Raw genomic sequence first — 21,074 nt, forward strand, 5'->3', positions numbered from 1 at the left:
CACCCTGTTCAATTTTGATGCCCAGAAACAGGGTCGTCTGATCCATTTCTACCTGGAGGGAGCAGCAAAGATATGGCTTCAGGATCTACCAGCAGACGACAGGAACGATATCACCAAGATTGGGCCAGCCTTCAAAACCAGGTTTGGCAAATCAAACATCTTTGACATGGTCCTTCTTCGGTTGTCCCAAAGGTCTGACGAGCCAGTTGCTGCTTTCATCACCAGAGTCCAGGCAGCAACCAGGAACCAGCAGCTCCCAACAGCAGTGATCGTTGCTGTGGCTGTCAAGTGCCTTCGTCCTGACACACGACAATGGGTGTTCAACAAGGAGCCCACCAGCATTGAAGACGTCCGCCCTTGACGTCAGCATGGTCGAGAAGGTGGAGCAGCTGTCAAGTCTTGTGGCCACATTAATCACCAAGTCACAGACCCCAGCTGTCCAGGCAACAACAGTACCAGGCTCCCGTTCTAGCCCGGCAGCGCCGCATCAGCCCCAAGTCCAGTTGAAGCTTCCCTCCATTCGTCAGCTGCCACGAGAAAACCGACCTTATGGGAGCACACATACCCATCCTGCATCATACCGCCACCAACAGACCTCAGGACGGATGGTCCAGCCTCAGCATTACCAGTCACAGCCATGCCGTGGATGTCGTAACTACTGCTCAACACGTTCATCATGCCCACATTTCCACATTGCCAAAGAATAGGTCACATTGCTAGGGTTTGCATGAGGGCACAGCATTCTCAGAATGCCTGTCTTACACAACAGGGACTCGTGCCTGGCTCTCGGAAATCTGCAGTCAGGCAACAGAAACCCATGGTCTTGCTTGTGGCACAATAATAATAAAGAACACTCTGCTTGTTAAGGTGAAGCAAGCGAAGACAATAGGTCTTGTTGATACCTGTGCCTGTATCTCCTGTGTCAACATGGCCTTTCTGCAGAATTTAAGTTACACACATGAACACCTAAAACCAGCAGATTTATCAGAAATCAGAGGTGTAGGCGGTGAACACCACTCTGTTTTAGGTACCATTCCTTTAGACCTTACCTTAGGACACCTTACTCTAACTTTTGTAAGTGAATTTAGACAAAGATGTCAAGATATTGAAATTCAAAATTGGCACTCTAGGATAGCATCATCTTTTCTAAAAGACTCTGGAGCAATTCAACAAAAATGTTATAATAATAATATAAATTCCATTGTATTGATATTTGAATTTAAAGTTACACAGGTTGAATTATATTATTTACTTGTGTGTCCATTCTATTCTGTACAAAGAAAACTGTACCTACCTAGTTATTACCATACGTTTCCATCAAGATTAAAATTTAAACAACTTTTAACAACAACAAATGCACATCTATTGAAGTCAATAGCATTATTTCTAAAGCGTAACTTGTCTGTATGAAAATGAACTAATTACATTGTTTTTGTCTGTCCATCCGCACAATATTGTTCTTATATGTTTGTACTCTTGGCCATGTAGCCTCAAATACTGAATAAACTTCTTCTTCTTCTTCTTCTTACTCTAACCCAATCTTTCTATGTATTTGAAAAACTCAATCATTCCCTCGTACTTGGTATGGACTTTCTTGAAACCAACAAAGCAACTGTGTCGTTACTTGACAGAACTTTGGTGATTCAAGAAGGTCTAATCTCAGTCCCCTTAACTGAAACCACCGCAGGCCATGCTAGATAACAAAACCCCACAGTCATTCCTCCCCTATGTCAAGTTGATATCCCTGTACACATTTCTCGCTGTGGACCAGGATCCATTTTCCCTTTAGAACCAGTCCCAGCTCTTTCAAAAACTGAACTTCAAGGTGGTAGGTGTTTGGTAACAAATTCCAAAAAGGCGGTTTACATGCGTCTCCTTAACCCTGGCAAATCTGAAGTGCATTTGAATTCCAAGAGTGCTAGCAATTGCATCAGAGGTAGATTGTTCTGACGTTTTTACTCTCCCAGACACCCCTGATCCAGAACCCAATTCCCCTCCTGTCAGTGCTCCTCAAGGCAACGTTAACAGACCCCACTTCCATAGCGCATCTCAAGTAAACTCTGTGTTACACAGCAACACAAGCTCAGGTCAAAATGCACATTGGTCACATCAAAACATTAGGTCAACCCCAACTCAGAGGTCACATCAGGACACCAGTAGGTCAACCTCAAATCATAGGTCACATCAGGACACCAATAGGTGAACCTCAAATCATAGGTCACATCAGGACACCAGTAGGTCAACCTCAAATCATAGGTCACATCAGGACACCAGTAGGTCAACCTCAAATCATAGGTCACATCAGGACACCAGTAGGTCAGTCTCAAATCATAGGTCAACCCCAACACACAGGTCACATCAGGACACCAGTAGGTCAGTCTCAAATCATAGGTCAACCCCAACACACAGGTCACATCAGGACACCAGTAGGTCAACCCCAACACACAGGTCACATCAGGACACCAGTAGGTCAGCCTCAAATCATAGGTCAACCCCAACACACAGGTCACATCAGGACACCAGTAGGTCAGTCTCAAATCATAGGTCAACCCCAACACACAGGTCACATCAGGACACCAGTAGCTCAACCCCAACACACAGGTCACATCAGGACACCAGTAGGTCAACCCCAACACACAGGTCACATCAGGACACCAGTAGGTCAACCCCAACACACAGGTCACATCAGGACACCAGTAGGTCAGCCTCAAATCATAGGTCACATCAGGACACCAGTAGGTCAACCCCAACATACAAGTCACGTCAGGACACCAATAGGTCAACCCCAACATACAAGTCACATCAGGACACCAGTAGGTCAACCCCAACATACAAGTCACGTCAGGACACCAATAGGTCAACCCCAACATACAAGTCACATCAGGACACCAGTAGGTCAACCCCAACATACAAGTCACATCAGGACACCAGTAGGTCAACCCCAACATACAAGTCACGTCAGGACACCAATAGGTCAACCCCAACATACAAGTCACATCAGGACACCAGTAGGTCAACCCCAACATACAAGTCACGTCAGGACACCAGTAGGTCAACCAAAAGCCATATCTTCTCTACTCGTATATGATATATGATGCCAAAAGCCATGTCTTCTATACTCATATATGGTATTTCTATGCTGCCAAAAGCCATATCAACTCTACCTAAGTGATATGTTCTGACAAGTTGATTCATCTTACAAAATTGGCCATTTACGACCCAACTAGCAGCATGCAATAGTGTAGAAAGATTTATCTCCCTTTCTGGTGTAGACGCATTTGATTCTCTCCCTGAAGTAACAGCCACTAACAGTGTGTGTTGACTGTCGACTCAACACCCCTCGCACTCCCGCCTGCTCACCGCAGCGTTCTGTGTCACAAAGGAAATGTATTGTTGACTTTTGACCTCAGTTATTGCTATCAGTGCTGTAAACACAGAGGGATGTGAAATAGGGGTTAACTTCGCGTTCAAGATGGTTTCAGTGTCTAGAGAGAGACAAGCGCGTACGTGTGCGTGTGTATGTGTGTCCAATGCCTGAGAGGCTGCTTGTACTTGTCTGTCCTAGGCTGGTATCCAACAGAAATATCATGGCGGAGTTTATCGCATCCTTCAGACACACAATACTGACTCCTAGCCGACCTGCCTTTGTTTTCCCCCTTAATACGGAAAGCCAGGCAGAGTGAAAATAAGTGCCAGTTATTCAAGTTTTATACTATGGCTCGACTGCTCTCTAAGCAGACACTCTATACACTATACAAGGGAGGTGGAGGTAGCCTAGTGGTTAAAATGGTTTTCTCGTCACGCCGAAGACCCGAGTTCAATTCTCTTCATGGGTACAATGTGCGAAACCCATTTCTGGTGTCCTCCGCCGTGATATTGCAGGGTTATTGCTAAAGGCGGCGTAAAACGAAAACCCACTCATTTACAATCCACTTTACTGGGAAGGCTCTCTGAAGCAAGAAGGGGCAAGCGTGATATAAAAGTGACTTTCGGAAATTTATGAAATGTGTCTTTTATGTCCTGGCACATATTGTAGTCAGTCCCCGATTTGCTCAAAAGCGGATGTACCTACTCCAATGGTGTAACTTGCTGATGAACTCTTTTATATTCCCATGACACCAGTAGGTGGTCCTCTACAAATGCACGCCATGGTCCTGTCTCTTGGTAAACTACACATTACATAATACCCAAGCCTACTTATCACACATTGTCTTCATGCCCCTGCTGCTTGTTGTGTTCCATCCACCTCAAACCTTACTGGTAGATAGATGGTCTCAACTATAACTACCATAAAGAAATGCATAATTGTCACCATCAGTAGATTACTAATGGTACAGTCAGAGAAATAATGATGATGCTTATGCAAAATATAAGACGTAAACTCCTCTTTCATATGAAACATTGCCACACAAAGCAGCAGATTGATAAGAATCGGTTTAACCAAATCTACGTGACAGCAGAAGCAGAAGTAAAAGCATTCTAGAAAGCGAAAATCGCCACAAATGCTCCAAGGGTAACACTGAAAAGCTTGTACAATTCTGAAACTTTCTACGATGGAAAGGATACTTGCAATCAGTTTGGACTTGATATACTAGTGAGCGAGTGAGTGAGTTATTATTTAAGGACACATCGGCAATATTGCAGCCATATCGTGACGAGAACATATTTGACATTAAAATGGAATATATGTATATTATAAAAACCTGTCGACGAAGGCTTGTAAAACAACTAGAATATCACAATTAGAATCAAAACTGGCGTGGAAAATTGAAACTAATAGCACTATTTGGACAATACAATATAAAAACAGGCTATAGATTGCCAACAACAGAAGGTACATAACCAATACTAGGGACCATGGGGACTTACAGTACCTTTGCTACCTGCATGGACCATAGTTGGATTTACACCATCCCTGCAGTTGCTGGCAATTGTAAGAACTGTTAGCCAAAATTAAAATAACAAGAATACTACGTTTAAAAATCTTTGTAAGTTTAATTTGACTTTGAAAATTTTGGGACTTACCTACCTTGATATACTAAAAATAAACTACCTATGCCCTGGTGTTAAATGTGACTGTCAACACTCAGATTGTTAAAAAGCGAGCTGCTAATATGGAAGGAATGGACGATACAGGTAACCACATCATGTTGCCATTGAATTGTCAATTCACTGAAGATGGAATCCAGTAAAACAATTTTAAGTGCACAAGTCGCCCAGTTGTGTTGGAACTGTAAATGAACACATAGAAATGGTTGATAGATCTTTATTGCATTTCCTCACAATTCAATGTCGTTATTAACTGAAACCATTTTCAAATCGTTTTCTATTGGCCAAATTCTCTCAGCACACATAGATCATGGCAAACGTAAATATGACCCTGCCTGCTATAGAGGAACGCCATTGTTGACTGAATACATTTCTAAATAGGTTTATATAAATAATATTCTTCTAATACAGAAACTATGACCCTACAAACTATAGAGGAATGAAAAACAACGTCTGTATCAAGTGAGCTCTTTGAACTTAGTACGAGTCTTGGGTTGATAATAACATAGCATTTTCCCATTCACTGCAATTTGGATTTGGATTTAGACGTCACCAGGGTGTTGAAACCGTTGTTTCTCCCAGCAACAAATATGACGATGAAAGTATGTCGCCTGTATAATGAAAAAGCATTTGATCGGGTATGGTTTGATGACTTGTTTATCAAACTATATGACGTAGGAATAACGGATAAACTATGGAAAATGCTAATCTCTGATAGCTCCACAAAAAAATCCTTGTGAATGATTTGAATGATTTTTGTCAGATGCATTCCCGGTGAATCATGGTGTAGATTCAGCAAGGGTAATGCTATGTTACATAGTAACGGCCTCTTATATGTACATGGGAACTCATTGTCTTGTTTGATTTGCCATGGGGTAAATGAACTGGAATACTTATCGCTGATGACACAAGTACCAAGTACCTCTACCAAAGGCTTGCACAATCTGTTTGATGTGGTCCATATGTGGCATCTAAAACATATTGTAGAATAATAGCCGTTCTATACTTTTGATGCTCAAGTACTATGGTTTAAACCACTACTGTATCCATCGGTGATATGCATGCCGCACAGAAATAACGTATGCAGGTGTATATCCCAGTATATACAAATCGCCACTTGAAAGTACAGTACGTGTGAAAAGTTACGTACACGTCATCAACACCTATCTGGCAAATTTAAAGGGTATTCGTATCGTGTTAATCCCTGTGGATGCAACTTATGGGATGAACTTCCTAAAGGATATTTATTCCAATAACATTGACATAAGGGATTGAAGAAAAAAGATGAGCATGTCTTCTCCTTTCTTGCTTTCGAGGGGGCGGTGAGGTAGCCTAGTGGTTAAAGCGTTGGCTCGTCACGCTGAAGACACGGGTTCGAATCCCCACATGGGTACAATGTGTGAAGCCCATTTCTGGTGTCCCCCGCCGTGATGTTGCTGGAATATTGCTAAAAGCGGCGTAAAACAATTCTCAGTCAGTCTTGCTTTCGACAGAAGGGGTTGATTTGTAAATTTTTGTGTGTACAATCAGTGTTTGTAAGTTAGTATTTGAGTCCATTCGTATCAAATTGTGTTATGCATTGTACAATCTATCTTTGCAAATTAGTATTTGAGTCAATTTGTATTAAATTGTGTTGCGCATTGTCACATGTCAATTTAGTTCATGGCTTTTAGAAGTGATAAAATGTAATTCTGACAATATTACAATACCTCTTCTTACCCGTGAAGATATATACGGATTAGATTTGGTCTTCAATAACCCATGCTTGTCATATGAGGCGACTAACGGGATAGGGTGCAATAGATACAAACCTGTTGCACTTAGAAGTTTTAAGCTTTTGGAAGACGTTTTTGTCTCAACAGTGTAGACGATAATTAGATAACCACAAAGACGTAAGGATGGTGTTTTGCAATATTAGAAAAATAGTGACTTTTAAATAAGTTTCAATCATATGAATTCAGTGGTAATCTACTGAATTGTTTTGGTATTTATCTTCATTATACAGTTCGGCATGTATGTCCATGATGGTAGGCGTGCTTTAAGTATCAGTTTCGGGGCCATTATTATTTTTGTATAATACATAAACAACCTTATATTATAAGGTTATTATTATATATAGATATTTATATTCTGGATAAGTGTACGATTGCAGAAGGACTAGAAAAAAATGCAACTGAATGATTTGTGGATAAACAAGTCCAAGTATGGTGTGTGCTTATACGAATAGAATAAAGGTTATGAGAAGAAGTTAAAGTTAAAAAGTTAGACATCATTATTGAATATTTCTCTTTGTATAAATACTTCAACAAAATGTTCAGTTGGGGCTTAAAAGAATTTACATTGTAATATAGTAATATATTGTGTGATTCCAGTAAAGTGATATTCGGAAAAAACTTTAGTTCTCTTCTAGTATTCTAAGTTTTGACATCTTTTAAACTTGTTATTGTTTGTGTACATCGAGTTTTCAGAAGTCATCCATGAATTACATGCACCCGTGTCTCGCCATTAAGTTAACAAAGGTGGGCACATATATCACCTATTTATTGATTAATTTAAAAAAATTAATCTATGCAGCAAAGACAACACAAGAAGGGCTGATTTCTACACGTATACCGTAACAATAATAGAACCACAGGTATTGAAAACAATGATCAGTGTAGTTTTACTTGAAGGTGTGTTGCGAAAGCGTGTTTATATTACGCTTCTGTTTTCACGAATATATAGTCTCGAAAAGTTGAAGGAGGCAACGTTGGGTCTCTGTTGAAAACCATTGCTTATGACTAGTAGTATGACAGATAAAATTTTACCCTCTTGTCTTCGAATTGGATTTCCAGGCTTAGGTTCATCTTTAATTGATTTATTTGTTTGTTGTGTTTTTTTGTTTAATGCCGCACTCACCAATATTCCATGCAGCTATATGGTGGCAGTCTGTAAATAATCGAGTCCACGCCAGACAATCCTGTGATTAACGTCATGAGCATCGAGGTACGCAACTGGAACACGATGACATGTGTTAACCAAGTCAGCGAGCCTGACCACCCGATCCCGTTAGTCGCCTCTTATGACAAACGTGGGTTGTTGAAGACAAATTCCTAACCGGATCTTGGCGGATATCTAAAATGATAAGTTACTTATGTGTATCAATACTTTAAGGAAATCGTTGTCGGGATTTAATTTCTCCAATGCTTGTCATATTATCAACCACTCGGAGTCAGTATAATGTGTCTGAGTGGGGCATTCATGCTAAACTGCGGCATGGTATCTCAGTGAGCCAGCACTATAAAAACAGCTTAAATCTGGGCTAGTACAAGCAGCTACACATACACACGCATGCACGTGGAGCAGTAGTACATGCGGGGCTCTGCCGCAGATGCGGCTTAGAGGCTTATTTGTGGGTATTCAGCCTTCCAGCCCCCATTAATAACGGCGATGGTCTATCGAGAAGCATCCTTCGATGTGCCGCCAGCCAAGACCCTAGTTGCTAAACCAAACAAAGATGGCGGCCGAGCTTAGCAACGGGGTTTGGAAACCGACCGATCAATTTAAATGTAGCCGTAATATTCAGCGACGACTTTATGTAGTGGGTCTGCCCCCTCTACTTATGATTCGACGCAGAGCGGTGTAAATATCGAGGCCATGGACGTCCACCCTGACGCGTCTGAATAACCGTTTCTCAATCAATCTCCACATGCTGATAATGAGAGACATAAGACGAATTTTTAATAAGGGGGCAATACCGTGTCGTGAGGGACGATCATAAAGTCCTCTCAGACAAATCCCCTACCCGGTCCGTCTTGCAAGTAATACAGATTCGGTTCGTCGTCTTTGATGTCCATTCGGTCGATGCGGTACGATGTCATGGACCTTACGGGGTCAGGGTGTACTTGTACGTTTTGTTTCTCACCCTGTCGTGCGGGAGAAATGGGAGGTCGGCTTCATGGGTACGATTGGGTATGGTAATGTCAAATTTAACTTCTTGGGATGTATCGGGAAGCCGGCAGGTACACTTGCCAGATGGCTTTTTTTAAGCCAAGCTTTGGCGGTATTCTCGGAGACGCGAGCAGCTTTGGCTAGCTTCGAGATGGCGCTCACACCTTTCCAGTAACCCCGAGGGCTATAGTAAACCTTCTCCATGATGTATATCATCGGCGAAGACGAGAATAAAAAGCTCATAGAACAGGGTCGACAACAAATCATTCAAACCTTCCTGACAAAAAACAAGGATCTCATCAAAGTTTCGAGTTAAACTGTTTTGTAGATGTGAACGTAGCCAAATAAACCTTGCAACACAAACTGTTCAAGAATCCCACATTAAACTGTTTTTAAGATTTTAACAATGCTATAGCTAGGTGCTTTAGGTCATTCCAACCCTCGGCAGTCAGGTGAGAGCAGCTAGGCAACAGCTACTGCAGCAATGCACATCAAGCAAACTGTTTTTTGTAGATTTTGACATTGCTATAGCAACGTGCTCAAGGTCAACCCGACCCGAGAGCAGCCAGGCGAGGCTGTACAGGTGGTTGTATATTAGATATATATAACTCATACGCTTTCCAAGCTTATGTAACCCGATTTTAAAATAATTCTAAAAATGTTTTCAGCAGCACCTCAAATATTCATGACGAGAACAGTCTATATCAATACAACCAGCCAACAGCCTTAATACGGCTGTGTGCCTGTCGCTTCCTTGCTTTGTATTCAATACCCACGTGAAACGCCACAGCCATGGAGAAATCCTCTGACGTCATGTCCAGACAGACACGCCATTTTGAGTTTGGAGTCGGCCACAGTGAGACCGGGAGGGTAAGTGTTGGCTATTTTTCCATACTACGTCGGATTTTAGTGAACCAGGGCCCCGTTCCTCAAAGCGATCGTAGCGCTAAGATGATCGTAACTCCCATACTTTAACATAGACTTACGACTGTCATAGCGCTACGATCGCTTTGAGAAACGGGGCCCAGGGCCCACAAAACGATTGTATCTCTACAATAGTCGTAACTCTGATTGTAAGGTAATTGTAGGGTCACCCGCCTCTTGCACAAAGCGATCGTAAGCCTACAATAGTTGTAAGTTACAGTTGAAACCTACAATAGCCCACTACCTATTGTAAGTGCCTACAATCGATGGTAAAAATTGCGTCGTACATGGCTGCCGAGGAAGTCTCAGAAAAAATTAAATGTATTTTTAGAGATAGAACATAACATTTGGAGTTATTGATGGAAGGTTAACTCATTTCAAGGTATAGGTTGCCTCGGCATGCCATATTCTCACTTTTGGAGAAAGTTCGGCCACACATCGAACATGGAACCAAGCGTTCAAATGCCATTTCCCCTGAAACTATTTAATGGAAATAGGTGATCTACATGGCGTTCACGAATCCTCTGTGTCTCGCGCCGTCCATCGGACAATCCGTGCCATAAACAACGTTTTGGACATCAAGTTCAATCCTGACACAAATAAAGTTAGAAAGCAAGACTTCTACAAAATAGCTGAATTCGCCCGCGTTATTGATGGTGCACTTATTCCCATTAAACGACCACCTGCAGACGAAGAAGTGGCCTACCTTTGTCGGAAAGGCTTCCACGCTATAAATGTTCAAGCCGTATGTGACGCCAACTTGAGGTAAACTTTAATTTCAGAGTAGCTTCCTTTGTATCTAAATATAGAATAAGGGAGTTAATGTTGTAACAATTTGATCACATAACACTGAAATGTTACGATATAAAAGAATTGCAAAAAACATTTTCGTTATTATGAGATGTATGGGAAAAGAATAAAGTTTCATATATACAAAAAAATTAGTGGGAATAATAGAGTCAGAGCGAAAACAGCTGTAGGTGAATATTGGTACCTAATACGAACTCGTCTCCACGCCGAATTCGTACCCAAAACGAACTCGTACCCAAATAAGCAATAATTCTTCATTCCTTTGTATTAAAGATGTATTCAAATTTAAGCACATAATTTAGAAAGAAATAACACACATACACACGTGTAAAATCACATCAGATAATTATCAAATATTGATAACAAAGCACATTGGAGTTGGTGATTTTGCAATAATTTCAAAGAGATATCAAAATGCTTTTTATTTTCAAGCAGTTGTTCAAACTAGTGGTCCCTTAAGTGAAAATAAAGTCAACTGAAACGAAAATAATAATTATTGTATATAGAAGCTTCGGTTTATTCCCCTTTTTCTTATCAATGTATACTTTTTTGTGATTTTGATAACCTATAGATTTAGTGATATGCAATATTTATCAAAATTATCAAATGTATGAATTTGATTGTTGAGTCTGGTAGCAGGCTAACCAATATAGTTCGTTTGTTTAGTATTATTTATCCCTCATCAATGGTTTCCCTGGTTCACTAGATATCCGACATAGCATGGAAAAATAGGCAACACTCACCTTCCGGTGTTAGCGCTGTCGAGTTTGACTGTTGCTAGGTTGGGTGACCGCCTAGCAATGCCGTGATCGGTCTGCTCGCCGTTGTCACGCTCTGCAGCCATCTTGCTTGGCTTAGTAACAGCATGCTTGCCAAGCTCGCCGTTGTCAAGCTGGTGGCCATGTTGTTAGCTTAGTAACGTCGAGCCTGCCAAGCTCGCCGTTGTTAGGTTAGGCAACCAGCTTGTTTAACTTAGTAACGGTGTGCTTGGCAGGCTCGCCGTTACTAGGTTGGACGGCCATCTTGTTTAACTTAGCAACGCATTCATGTCCCAATCAAAACCAGTCCCCTACCTACATGCATACATAATATCAAGTATACTCTTCAAATAAAGGACGCATCGACGATGCTTGCGCAACACATCCAACCCTTTTTTAACCAACTCCTAGGGCCAAATTCAGACGTTCAGGCACCTTTAAGCCGCATATGCGACAGAGCCCCCACTGTACTACTACCCGTGGTCATATGAGCGAAATATTCTCAAGTACGACGGTAAACCCAATTTCACCTCAGACCCTGCCCTCCTATTAATGGGTGAAGAGAACACAACAGGCGGTCGCAATGAAGAACTACCAACCACCAGTTGGTGACGCACATAGCCAGTTGATTTCTTATTTGAGCGCTTGGTAGATGAAAGCCTTCTTTGTGTCAGTCATGTTGATGTCCTCTCCGTGGATAAGACTTCGACACAGTGAGACCAGAATACGGACGTCTAACAACGAACATGGGGACGAGTAGTTCATTAAACCATTGACATTGAATCGCTCAGTATACTTGACTAAAACAGCTGTACAACGCCATAGTGGAGGGTGGCCGGTGTGCCGGGAGAGTCGGACATGGTGTTCTGGTGACGCTCCCCGTGTCTGTCACATCTCCTTACACTGACACACCAGGAGCGGCGATGTAGAGAAACATGCATCCCAATGCCCACCTGTCCTGCCTCAGACAGTCTCATCTTACATCTCCAGGGCCGGCAGTAACAGTCCACCACCCTCACCCTGGTTTCTGTCTCCCAGTATCTGGGGGTGGTGGGTGCTGGAATTAGGCGGGATATGGTGTTAGCTGTAATATCCGGCACCGCATTGTATATGAAGGGGAAATCCTACTTGAATGATTATTTACATTTTAGAATCCAGTTCATTTCCTCAGAATCTTTTACTGAGGAAATCTGGTTTTGAAACAATCTTTATATTTTGTGTGTTTACTTCTGTGTCCCTTGACTTACATCACACGTCATTAGAATCATTTACTGTCGGACAATTACATCGTCTACAGCAATAATTTCATCATACTGATATTCATGTGAGTATTTAGAATGTTTCCCTCTCTCAGGAGAACCCAGGAAAGTAGTGAAAGCAGACCTCCGAAGAACATGGTTGTATTTTGTACACAACAAACAGAACACAAACCGAACCCTTCTATGTCCGCTTCACTCACTTTCCTTGAAGCAGTTAATAGAAGTATCTCCGTTACACTGAAAACTTCACACAGCCTCATGGCTGATTTCACACAGTCTCATGGCCGATTTCACAGTTTCATGGCCAGTTAATTTCCTATTTCAGCGCTTGGTAGATGAGAGCCTTCTTTGTGTCAACCATGTGGATGTCCTCTCCGCTGATCAGACTCATCGACACAGTGTGGCCAGAATACCACGACCCAGCACAAAACATGGGGACGAGTGGTTCACTGAACTGAACATTATACTTGTCTAGAACAACCTGTCTGTCCAGGTCAATGAATGCTACTCTTCCTCTCCCCACATCCAGTACAACGCCATAGTGGAGGGTGGCCTGTGTGTCGGGAGTGTTGAACGTGGTGTTCTGGTGACACTCGCCCTGCTTCCTCTCACTCCACACCGTGGTACAGATCCTCTCCTCGTGTCTGCCACAGCTCCCTACACTGATACACCAGTAGCGGCGCTGTAGAGAAACATACATCTCACTGTCCACCTGCCCTGCCTCACACAGTCCCATCTCCAGGAGTAACCATGCCAGCTTATCACCCACCACCCTCACCCTGGTTTTTGTCTCCCAGTATCTGGGGATGGTGGGTAGGGGTGTTAAGGTGGACGAGAATGGAGGAAGGGGATGGGGGAGCTACAGGTCCCCAGGTACCTCCGTGTGTCGGGCGGCGAGTTGACGAGCTGACCGTCTGTAGTGATGTGGCACATCCTTGTGTTGGCCCGAGCTGCGTCTAGGTGAAGTCTAGGACCTGGAAATATACATTGTATTCGATGCGTAACCAGTTTATTTCACTAAATTTTACTAAAATATCGGCAGATTGTGGATTATTTCCAAACAGTGCGCTGAATATCCGTCTGAGTGTTTCATTAGTGTAGAATATCTCCCACTACTGAGCTATATTAGCGCCCTAACTATTACGTAAAAATATAACTACGGCAATTCAAAATGCATTTCATTTAGAAACAAGTAGATAAGTTTACAGAAAAACATAATATAAAAGAATTTTTAGTGCAGTTCTGATTTACCCCCATTGTGATATCTGCCAGACGTGGACGATGTTCGGGAGTAAAATACTATCTCAGTAAGTGAATTTCTCAACAAAAGTGTTTGTGTGTAGATTTCTATGTGAATCTGTCACATAATGTAAACAACTAAACGTAACAGTATCGTGTTTTAGGGCAGTTTTGACATTTCAATGTTCATCATACACCACATGAACAGGTAACTTCTATGTCCGCTTCAGTCACTTTCACAGCTACACCGTCACAGTCAGTGTGTTGCGACATGTTAACTAACGCTGGTCAGAGATGGATGTCCAAACTTTGTCAACTTACTACGTTATTTCTATGTAAAATGACATCTGGTTTTTATCACTAGCATAAGAAACGACATGCCCACCAACAGAGCAGAAAACGTTTTGCAAGACATGTTGGAGCGGTCTATTCGTAGTACAATCACCAGCAACGCAGTGGCTTCATCTCACAAAAAAGATAGACCGCTGTTTGGTCCTAGCTGACCGTCCACAGCAAACGATTTTCGTCGCGTGGTACGCATATTCGAAAACGGGTCACGTGTCTGGAGTACACATTCGTCCAACCAACACAGAATCCTGGGGAATACATCTATTGGGCCATAAGAGACTTTGGTTTTCGAAGGGTTCCAATATTCCGTGTGGACATCCTATCGGTAGAAGGAGATACAGTGGAACTAGGCCCACTCAAATGTTATGCCAAAGGTGAGGACACCAAGACATTGCCAGCTGCCAGCAAGAAGCTAACAGCTCTACATCCATCCGGCATGGATCCAGGCATATTTCTCCTGGCAACTCCACACATCAAATGGCAATGGAGAAAATATGCCAAAAGCTGGGCAGAGAAGGATCCGACCAACGTTTTCAAGAAATGCCGAACACAGCCACCAATCGCAAAATTTCTACTCTGTCTACACAAAGGCGAGGGAGGAAATTGTCCGATAAGCCATAAAATTGGCAACAAAGAGCCGAAAAGGCGCTACAAAAGGAAATTCAAATCCGGGAAGAACGAGCAGAATTACGCAAAAAGGAGATCGAAGCTCTGCAAGACAGTTTTGCAGAAGCCACCGCATATATCCATAAATGAAGACAATCCCAACTGCTTGTGGAAAATGCTCTCCGCAATACGGATACAAACAAGTAGGGGCAATAGCCGGCTTCTGAACCACCAACCGTTCCACACGCATTGTCCTCCAATTGACAACAGGTGAAACGAGCACTGTTTGGACTACGGCAGGGCTAGAAAGAGTACTACGACAACACGACTCCTACTTCGAGAGAATGAACACAGACTGTTTCAAGCAACAAACGTATTGGTTGGTAGAAAAGGATTTCTTTCGAGAAGAAGTGTACGAACACATCCTGCAAATCGAGATCGAATCCTCCGGAAGATCGTTCTTCGACAAAACAAGCAAAGAGATTTGTTGGAAGAAAATACAGGTAGTGGCATCTCCTATGGGAAAGGAGTATCTGGACAAGCACAAGAAGATAGAGGAAATAGAGAACATGTCGGAATACAAAGGATATCTAGAACTACAAAAGACTACGAAATCCATCGCCCAGGTGTCGCCACCAAAATGGCCACCCATCCAGAAATGTGTAGACTTTCCAGAAGGGAACTTTGCCATCCACAGGTTTGCAAAACAGATGTATTGTGGGACCGAGCGAACTATCCTCTATCTACAAGTGCTGGACGAAAATGGAGCGCCCAAAGATGATGTGGACATTCCCGTACACGGGCAATTGATGGACAGTGCCGTAGCGGATATAGATCTGTCGACGAAGCAAAGCCGAGCTCTATGTAGTCTAGGACCCATTCGCACAACGCCAAACAAACAGAAAGCTAGAATCGTACGCATAGAAACTACAACACAACACCACCTCTAGCAGTACAAGTCCACAGACTGTCACTATCGTCGACAGCAAATATTCTAGTCTTGCCCCAATTGTATAGTTTTCTAGACAGACCCTCCGACAGCTTGCCTAGTATTTTTGCAGATGCACATGGCGGGATTGGGGTTGCAAAGGAGGAATGGAGTCACAGACTTGTATAGACCCATTTTCGTATTCCAACAACTTTTCGTGGAATTCGTGGTACGGAAAGTAAGGCCCAAGCCACGATAAAAAAAACAAACGCATGGTTCGTATACCCTACTAGAATACTTTTTTTCCAAATAGGCTGCATTTGACTATCGACTTCTCTTCTCCATGTGGAAGGGGTCCCTGGGGTGGACCGTGGAAACTTGTTTGGGCGTTTCTGTCTTCTCGTCGAGAGCATAAGGTCGCGGGTTCGATCCCCGACCGCGTCATACCAAAAAGACGTTAAAATATGGTACTTGTTGGTCCCTGCCTGGCGCTCGGCATTAATGTGTACAACAAGGACTGGTCGGCTCGGAGTCAGTATAATGTGTCTGAGTGGGGTATTCATGCTTCACTGTGGCATGGTATCTCAGTGGGCTAGCACTATAAAACCAGCTTAAGTCTGGGCTAGTACAAACAGCCGCACATACACATACACACGCATGCACGTCGTCATATGAGCAAAATATTCTCAAGCACGACGTAAAACCCAATTTCACCTCACCTCGACAGGTATGTGGGCCGGTGTGCTGTGCTTCCAGGTCTTGTGGACGACCTTCCATGGAAACACGGCAGCTAGGGAAATGTAGATCCACTTTTGGACCGATTCTACCATCTGCCACACCTTCTGGATATCCAGACACATCTCTTCTTGTTCCCCCTCGACGCTTTCTATTTCCTCTCTTAGTTCGTCGTCTTCGTCCTTGTCCATTTGTGGCTTGCTCCGTACAAGCCAACAACATTGTCACAGTTTGCTCCACACGAGCAAACAATATCATTGTGTTTTGCTACACATGAGCATCGAGCCTCCCCAAGAAGTCCTGGACGGTGGGCGCAGTCGACGGTTCAGCAGCAGGCAATACGGCTGTGCCGGAGGTTTACGTCACATATGGAGCTATCTCTCCGGCAGACAAGAGGGTCAACGGTTCTCTTCCTGGCAATACGGATGTGCCGGAGTTCGTATTTGTAGCTATCTCCGCAGCAGGGGAGGAGGAAATGGGCTTTGTAGCTATTTGCATATCTTCTTCTGTATTCCATATTTTTCGTAGTCGATTTGAACCGATTCCAAATCATTGTTTTGTTTCTTGTGCAGAGATTTTTCCATGCATCTCTGAAAAATAATACTCTTAGTTATTGGGGATGAAAAAACTGTCGCCCATAAGGACCTGCAGAAAACAAAAGCTGTGGGTCCATGTGGTTTTCAGTCGGCTTCAGGCCCAAGGACCGACGTTAATTTCGAACACTGATTCTGTATGAGAAAAAGTATATATTATGATTCTGTATGAGAACGCAAAACTGTCCAGCTACGCCCCACGACTGGATTGGTTCTAAGGGTACGTCCAGGGTATAAAGAGAGACTAGAATGCATGATATGATATATAAGTGCGAGAAATATGCCGCGATTGTCCACTGAAGAGCGTTCTTTTGGCGTTTTGTGTATATCTTCACATATTACAACTTTCTTACATCCAACTTAACACATATATTAACGACCCCTGTGGATTCCACGGCGAAACATCCATTAATGATCATGCTTTGAAATGTACTTGAGTGCCTCTCATATTGTCACTGGATAATCTGGTCCAAAATCGATAACATGTATATGCAGACCAACGTCCCATTGCCGGAATATTGTAGAAAGAGAGTCGTTATACAACAAACAATAAGAATTTATTTATCTATATGTTCCCAGGTGGCACATTAAAGAATTACTCAAGGTAAATTAGGGTCTAAAAGCCTACTAGATATTGTGGCAGATTATTATCGCCACTTTTCTCGCCTTAAAATTCGGAGGCTTAGAAAGCGAGAAAGCGATAGCACGAGACGAGAAAGCGATAACGCGAGACGAGAAAGTGACAGCACGAGACGAGAAAGCGATAGCACGAGACGAAAAGCGATAGCACGAGACGAGAAAGTGATATCATTGCGCGAGAAAGCTAGAAAGCAATATGCCAAGGCGATAGAGCCAGAAAGCGATATTACCCACAATTCATGATCAGTCCTGTATGCGCATGCTTGACTAAAAATCGGAAGCATAGTCGCCATTTGCAATAATGAACCAACTCATAGAAGGATATAACTGTAAGTCTTGTGGTTATTATTATTAATAAACAATAATATATTTTTTCCATGTTGTTGAATAGAAGCTACAAATTGTATTGTATTTTCCATAAATATTTGATAGTTGTATTTGGAACCCTTATTGTCTACTTTTCAGGGAAAGAAGTCATCACGGAATATTTTCAAGCTGGCTACACTAACCATGAAATATGCTCTCTTCTTTGTCACAATGACAATATTCATATAAGGTATGTGTAGTTCATCTATTGATCTTTGTTTTAATTTCAATCGGCTAGCAGTTAATAGTAAGAGAGCTACTTGGACAAAATGTTTGCTCATGGCACTCAATGTAAACGTTTATCGGTACAGCAAAGCAATTGAAAGTATCTAGATAACTTTTGTTGCGAAGCGAACAGGTGTTCATCACTAATCTAAACATATCCCACAAAGGCAGTTCATGAGAACAACGAAGAAATGTTCCAAAATGTGTCCTGCTATTTTTCGTATTATATTTCAAAATACTCTGTAAGAGATATCATGTCTGTTTAGTGTACGAACACTGAAACGAAGACTGAGAACACTTGGACTTCGTCGACACAAGGAAGTTATTGATCATCAGAGAGTAATACATGCCGTTCAGGTAACTTATCTACAACATAACCTAATCATATATGTTTGCCTATTTCGAAAAATCACTACAATTATATTAATCGATGAAATAGCATCATGTTGAAACGTTATTTTATGATGTTTCAGAGTGAGTTACAAGGAAGTGGTTGTTGTCTTGGCTACAGGAGCATGACGGAACGTTTGCGTAATGTGCACGGTTTGAGGGTTCCTAGGTAGGTAGGGAGGAAAGGATAAGGGGAAGGGGAGGAGGGAGAGAATCCGTTTTACTGACTATTAAAACGTAAATGCGTACTTAATTCTCGTGATTATCTTCTCCGTTGTTGTAACGGGTATTATGACATTACCAGCATTTTGTGCAACGTAATGTTTACTTATTCATTTTATTTTACCCAGCAAGTTGTAATCATATTATGTTCTTGTATCATCTAGGGACTACGTTATGAAGCTTTTAAGGGTCATGGACTCCGACAGGGTTGCAGTTCGAAGATCTCGCCGCTTTACAAGGCGTTTACATCACAACAAAGGGCCAAATTATCTCATACACATCGATGGCTACGACAAACTGAAACCATTTGGGTTTGCTATCCATGGTGCAATATGTGGGTGAGTTTTAAACCAAACATTGTTCTGAATGATGCAGTATTGTTTGTTTGAACCCTGTTCTATTTTCATTAGAAATAAGAGAAAAGTTTACAAAGGGTGAATTAAAGTCATTGGAAGAATAAATTTATATTCCATTCAATTTTCTACAATAATATAATCACAAACAATGATGGCGAACATCCTAAATATTCAGGGAAACAGTTGTCTTCCTACAGTCTCTATTATGTATGTGTTCACGCACGTTAATTTTCAAAAGTACTATGTGATGTGCGTTTATAGTTACGGGCCACTCCAGTATAGATATTTTATTCCACATGATTTCAGTTGTATTTGTTTTGTGGAATCATTTCTAGAAATGTTTACAAATTTGATTAAATGGTGGATGGTTGCCATTAATAAGTGTTTGGTCCATGGTGTGGTTTAAGTCTCTGTTCAGAATTCCTGTCTTAATTACTTACATGTTCAAAGTAAAAAAGAAATGTCACCAGAATCTATAACGTGATTTCCAATGCTCTATTCTGTTAATGCTTATGCACTAACGGTGCGGTTAGATAGCCCAATGGTTAAGGTGTGCTTTCGTCATGCTGACGACCCGTGTTCTATTTCCCACATGGGTACAATGTGTGAAGCCCATTTCTGGTGTCCTCCGCCGTGACATACTGTAATATTGCTAAAAGCGGCGCAAACCCATACTCACTCACGTATGCACCGACAAGAGTCAATAAAAAATATATTTAATTCTAAAGTAACACAAACTTAAGGATGCAGTGTTTCAAGAAGGTGTTATTTTCAGCTATTCGAGAAGAATACTATGGCTAAAAGTGGGGAGGAGCAACAACCACCCATACACTGTCGCCCGTTTCTTCATGGAATATGTTGAAAGTATTGGAGGTATGTGAATATTCCTTTATTTCTTTATACGTGTTTTCTTTCTGCGTACTTTGCAAATACTTGATATTATCTATTGATTGTTTATTTTTGTTTACGAATTGTTTCCACGATGCATAAGAGCTGACCGAGGCAGTGAAAATGTCTTTATTGAGGATCTCCAAAAAGCTATGAGGTGGCAGCACACTGATGACATGGCTGCAGAAAACAGTTTTATATAATAATAATAATAGTCCATTTATATTGCGCGTTTATCCATGCACATTGCATGCTCAAAGCGCTGACATATTACCCCTGGTCAACGAGTACAGAACACTCCATGTGGAGAATACCACCGGTCGCCTGTCAGGCGCTCAAGGTTCAAATTCAGACTACCATCGCATCATACCAGGTACCCAATTTTACTGCTGGGTGGACAGAGGCAATTTTGAACAAACTCACTTGCCTAAGGTGAGACCACATGCGTCACATGCGCTTCGTTGTGGGGCAGGACTGAAGTCCTAGAAACTTTCAGGAGTCAAGCTGCCAAACACGGTCACCCATCCGAGGACTGTCCGCGACCAACGTTGCTTAACTTCAACTGATTGTGACCTGAGCTCTACGCAAAGGACCACACACCGCCACATATGTATGGGAGTTCGCACCGAAATCAGGTCAGTTTAAACTAGAGAGTATTTTGTCTGAGCATAAAAGAACTTCATAGAGTATGTAGCTAGGATAGCAGTCCACTTGCCTCTGATACTTTTTAGTTATCTCAAGTCAGTAAATTGTTAATTAATCAACGTATATACGTTTGTACATCTAGTAGGGATGATAATAGCAATATA

At 42.1% G+C, this 21,074-nt stretch overlaps 1 protein-coding gene and 1 long non-coding RNA gene across 3 annotated transcripts; one reads left to right on the forward strand and one right to left on the reverse strand.

The window, feature by feature from the left end:
• The first annotated feature begins 9,557 nt into the window (after window positions 1–9,557).
• Window positions 9,558–20,238, forward strand: LOC124281169. Of its 2 annotated transcripts, XR_006899864.1 has the most exons (6): window positions 9,558–9,849; window positions 18,284–18,374; window positions 18,676–18,766; window positions 18,883–18,968; window positions 19,186–19,359; window positions 20,153–20,238. It is a non-coding gene; the product is annotated as an uncharacterized LOC124281169 (long non-coding RNA). The 2 variants fall into 2 exon arrangements; XR_006899863.1 differs by lacking the exon at window positions 18,676–18,766 and having other exon boundaries at window positions 9,565–9,849.
• Window positions 12,219–17,221, reverse strand: LOC124281165. Its single transcript, XM_046717198.1, has 2 exons — window positions 16,571–17,221; window positions 12,219–13,704 (listed from the first exon to the last, which is right to left on the reverse strand). Exons 1-2 carry the CDS (start codon window positions 16,842–16,844, stop codon window positions 13,553–13,555), a joined length of 426 nt encoding a protein of 141 aa, XP_046573154.1. The 5' UTR covers window positions 16,845–17,221; the 3' UTR covers window positions 12,219–13,552.
• Window positions 20,239–21,074: the final 836 nt, after the last annotated feature.

This window comes from Haliotis rubra, unplaced genomic scaffold (genome assembly GCF_003918875.1).
Source record: "Haliotis rubra isolate DU_JTF1 unplaced genomic scaffold, ASM391887v1 Scf28, whole genome shotgun sequence".
Classification (NCBI taxonomy): Eukaryota; Metazoa; Mollusca; class Gastropoda; order Lepetellida; family Haliotidae; genus Haliotis; species Haliotis rubra.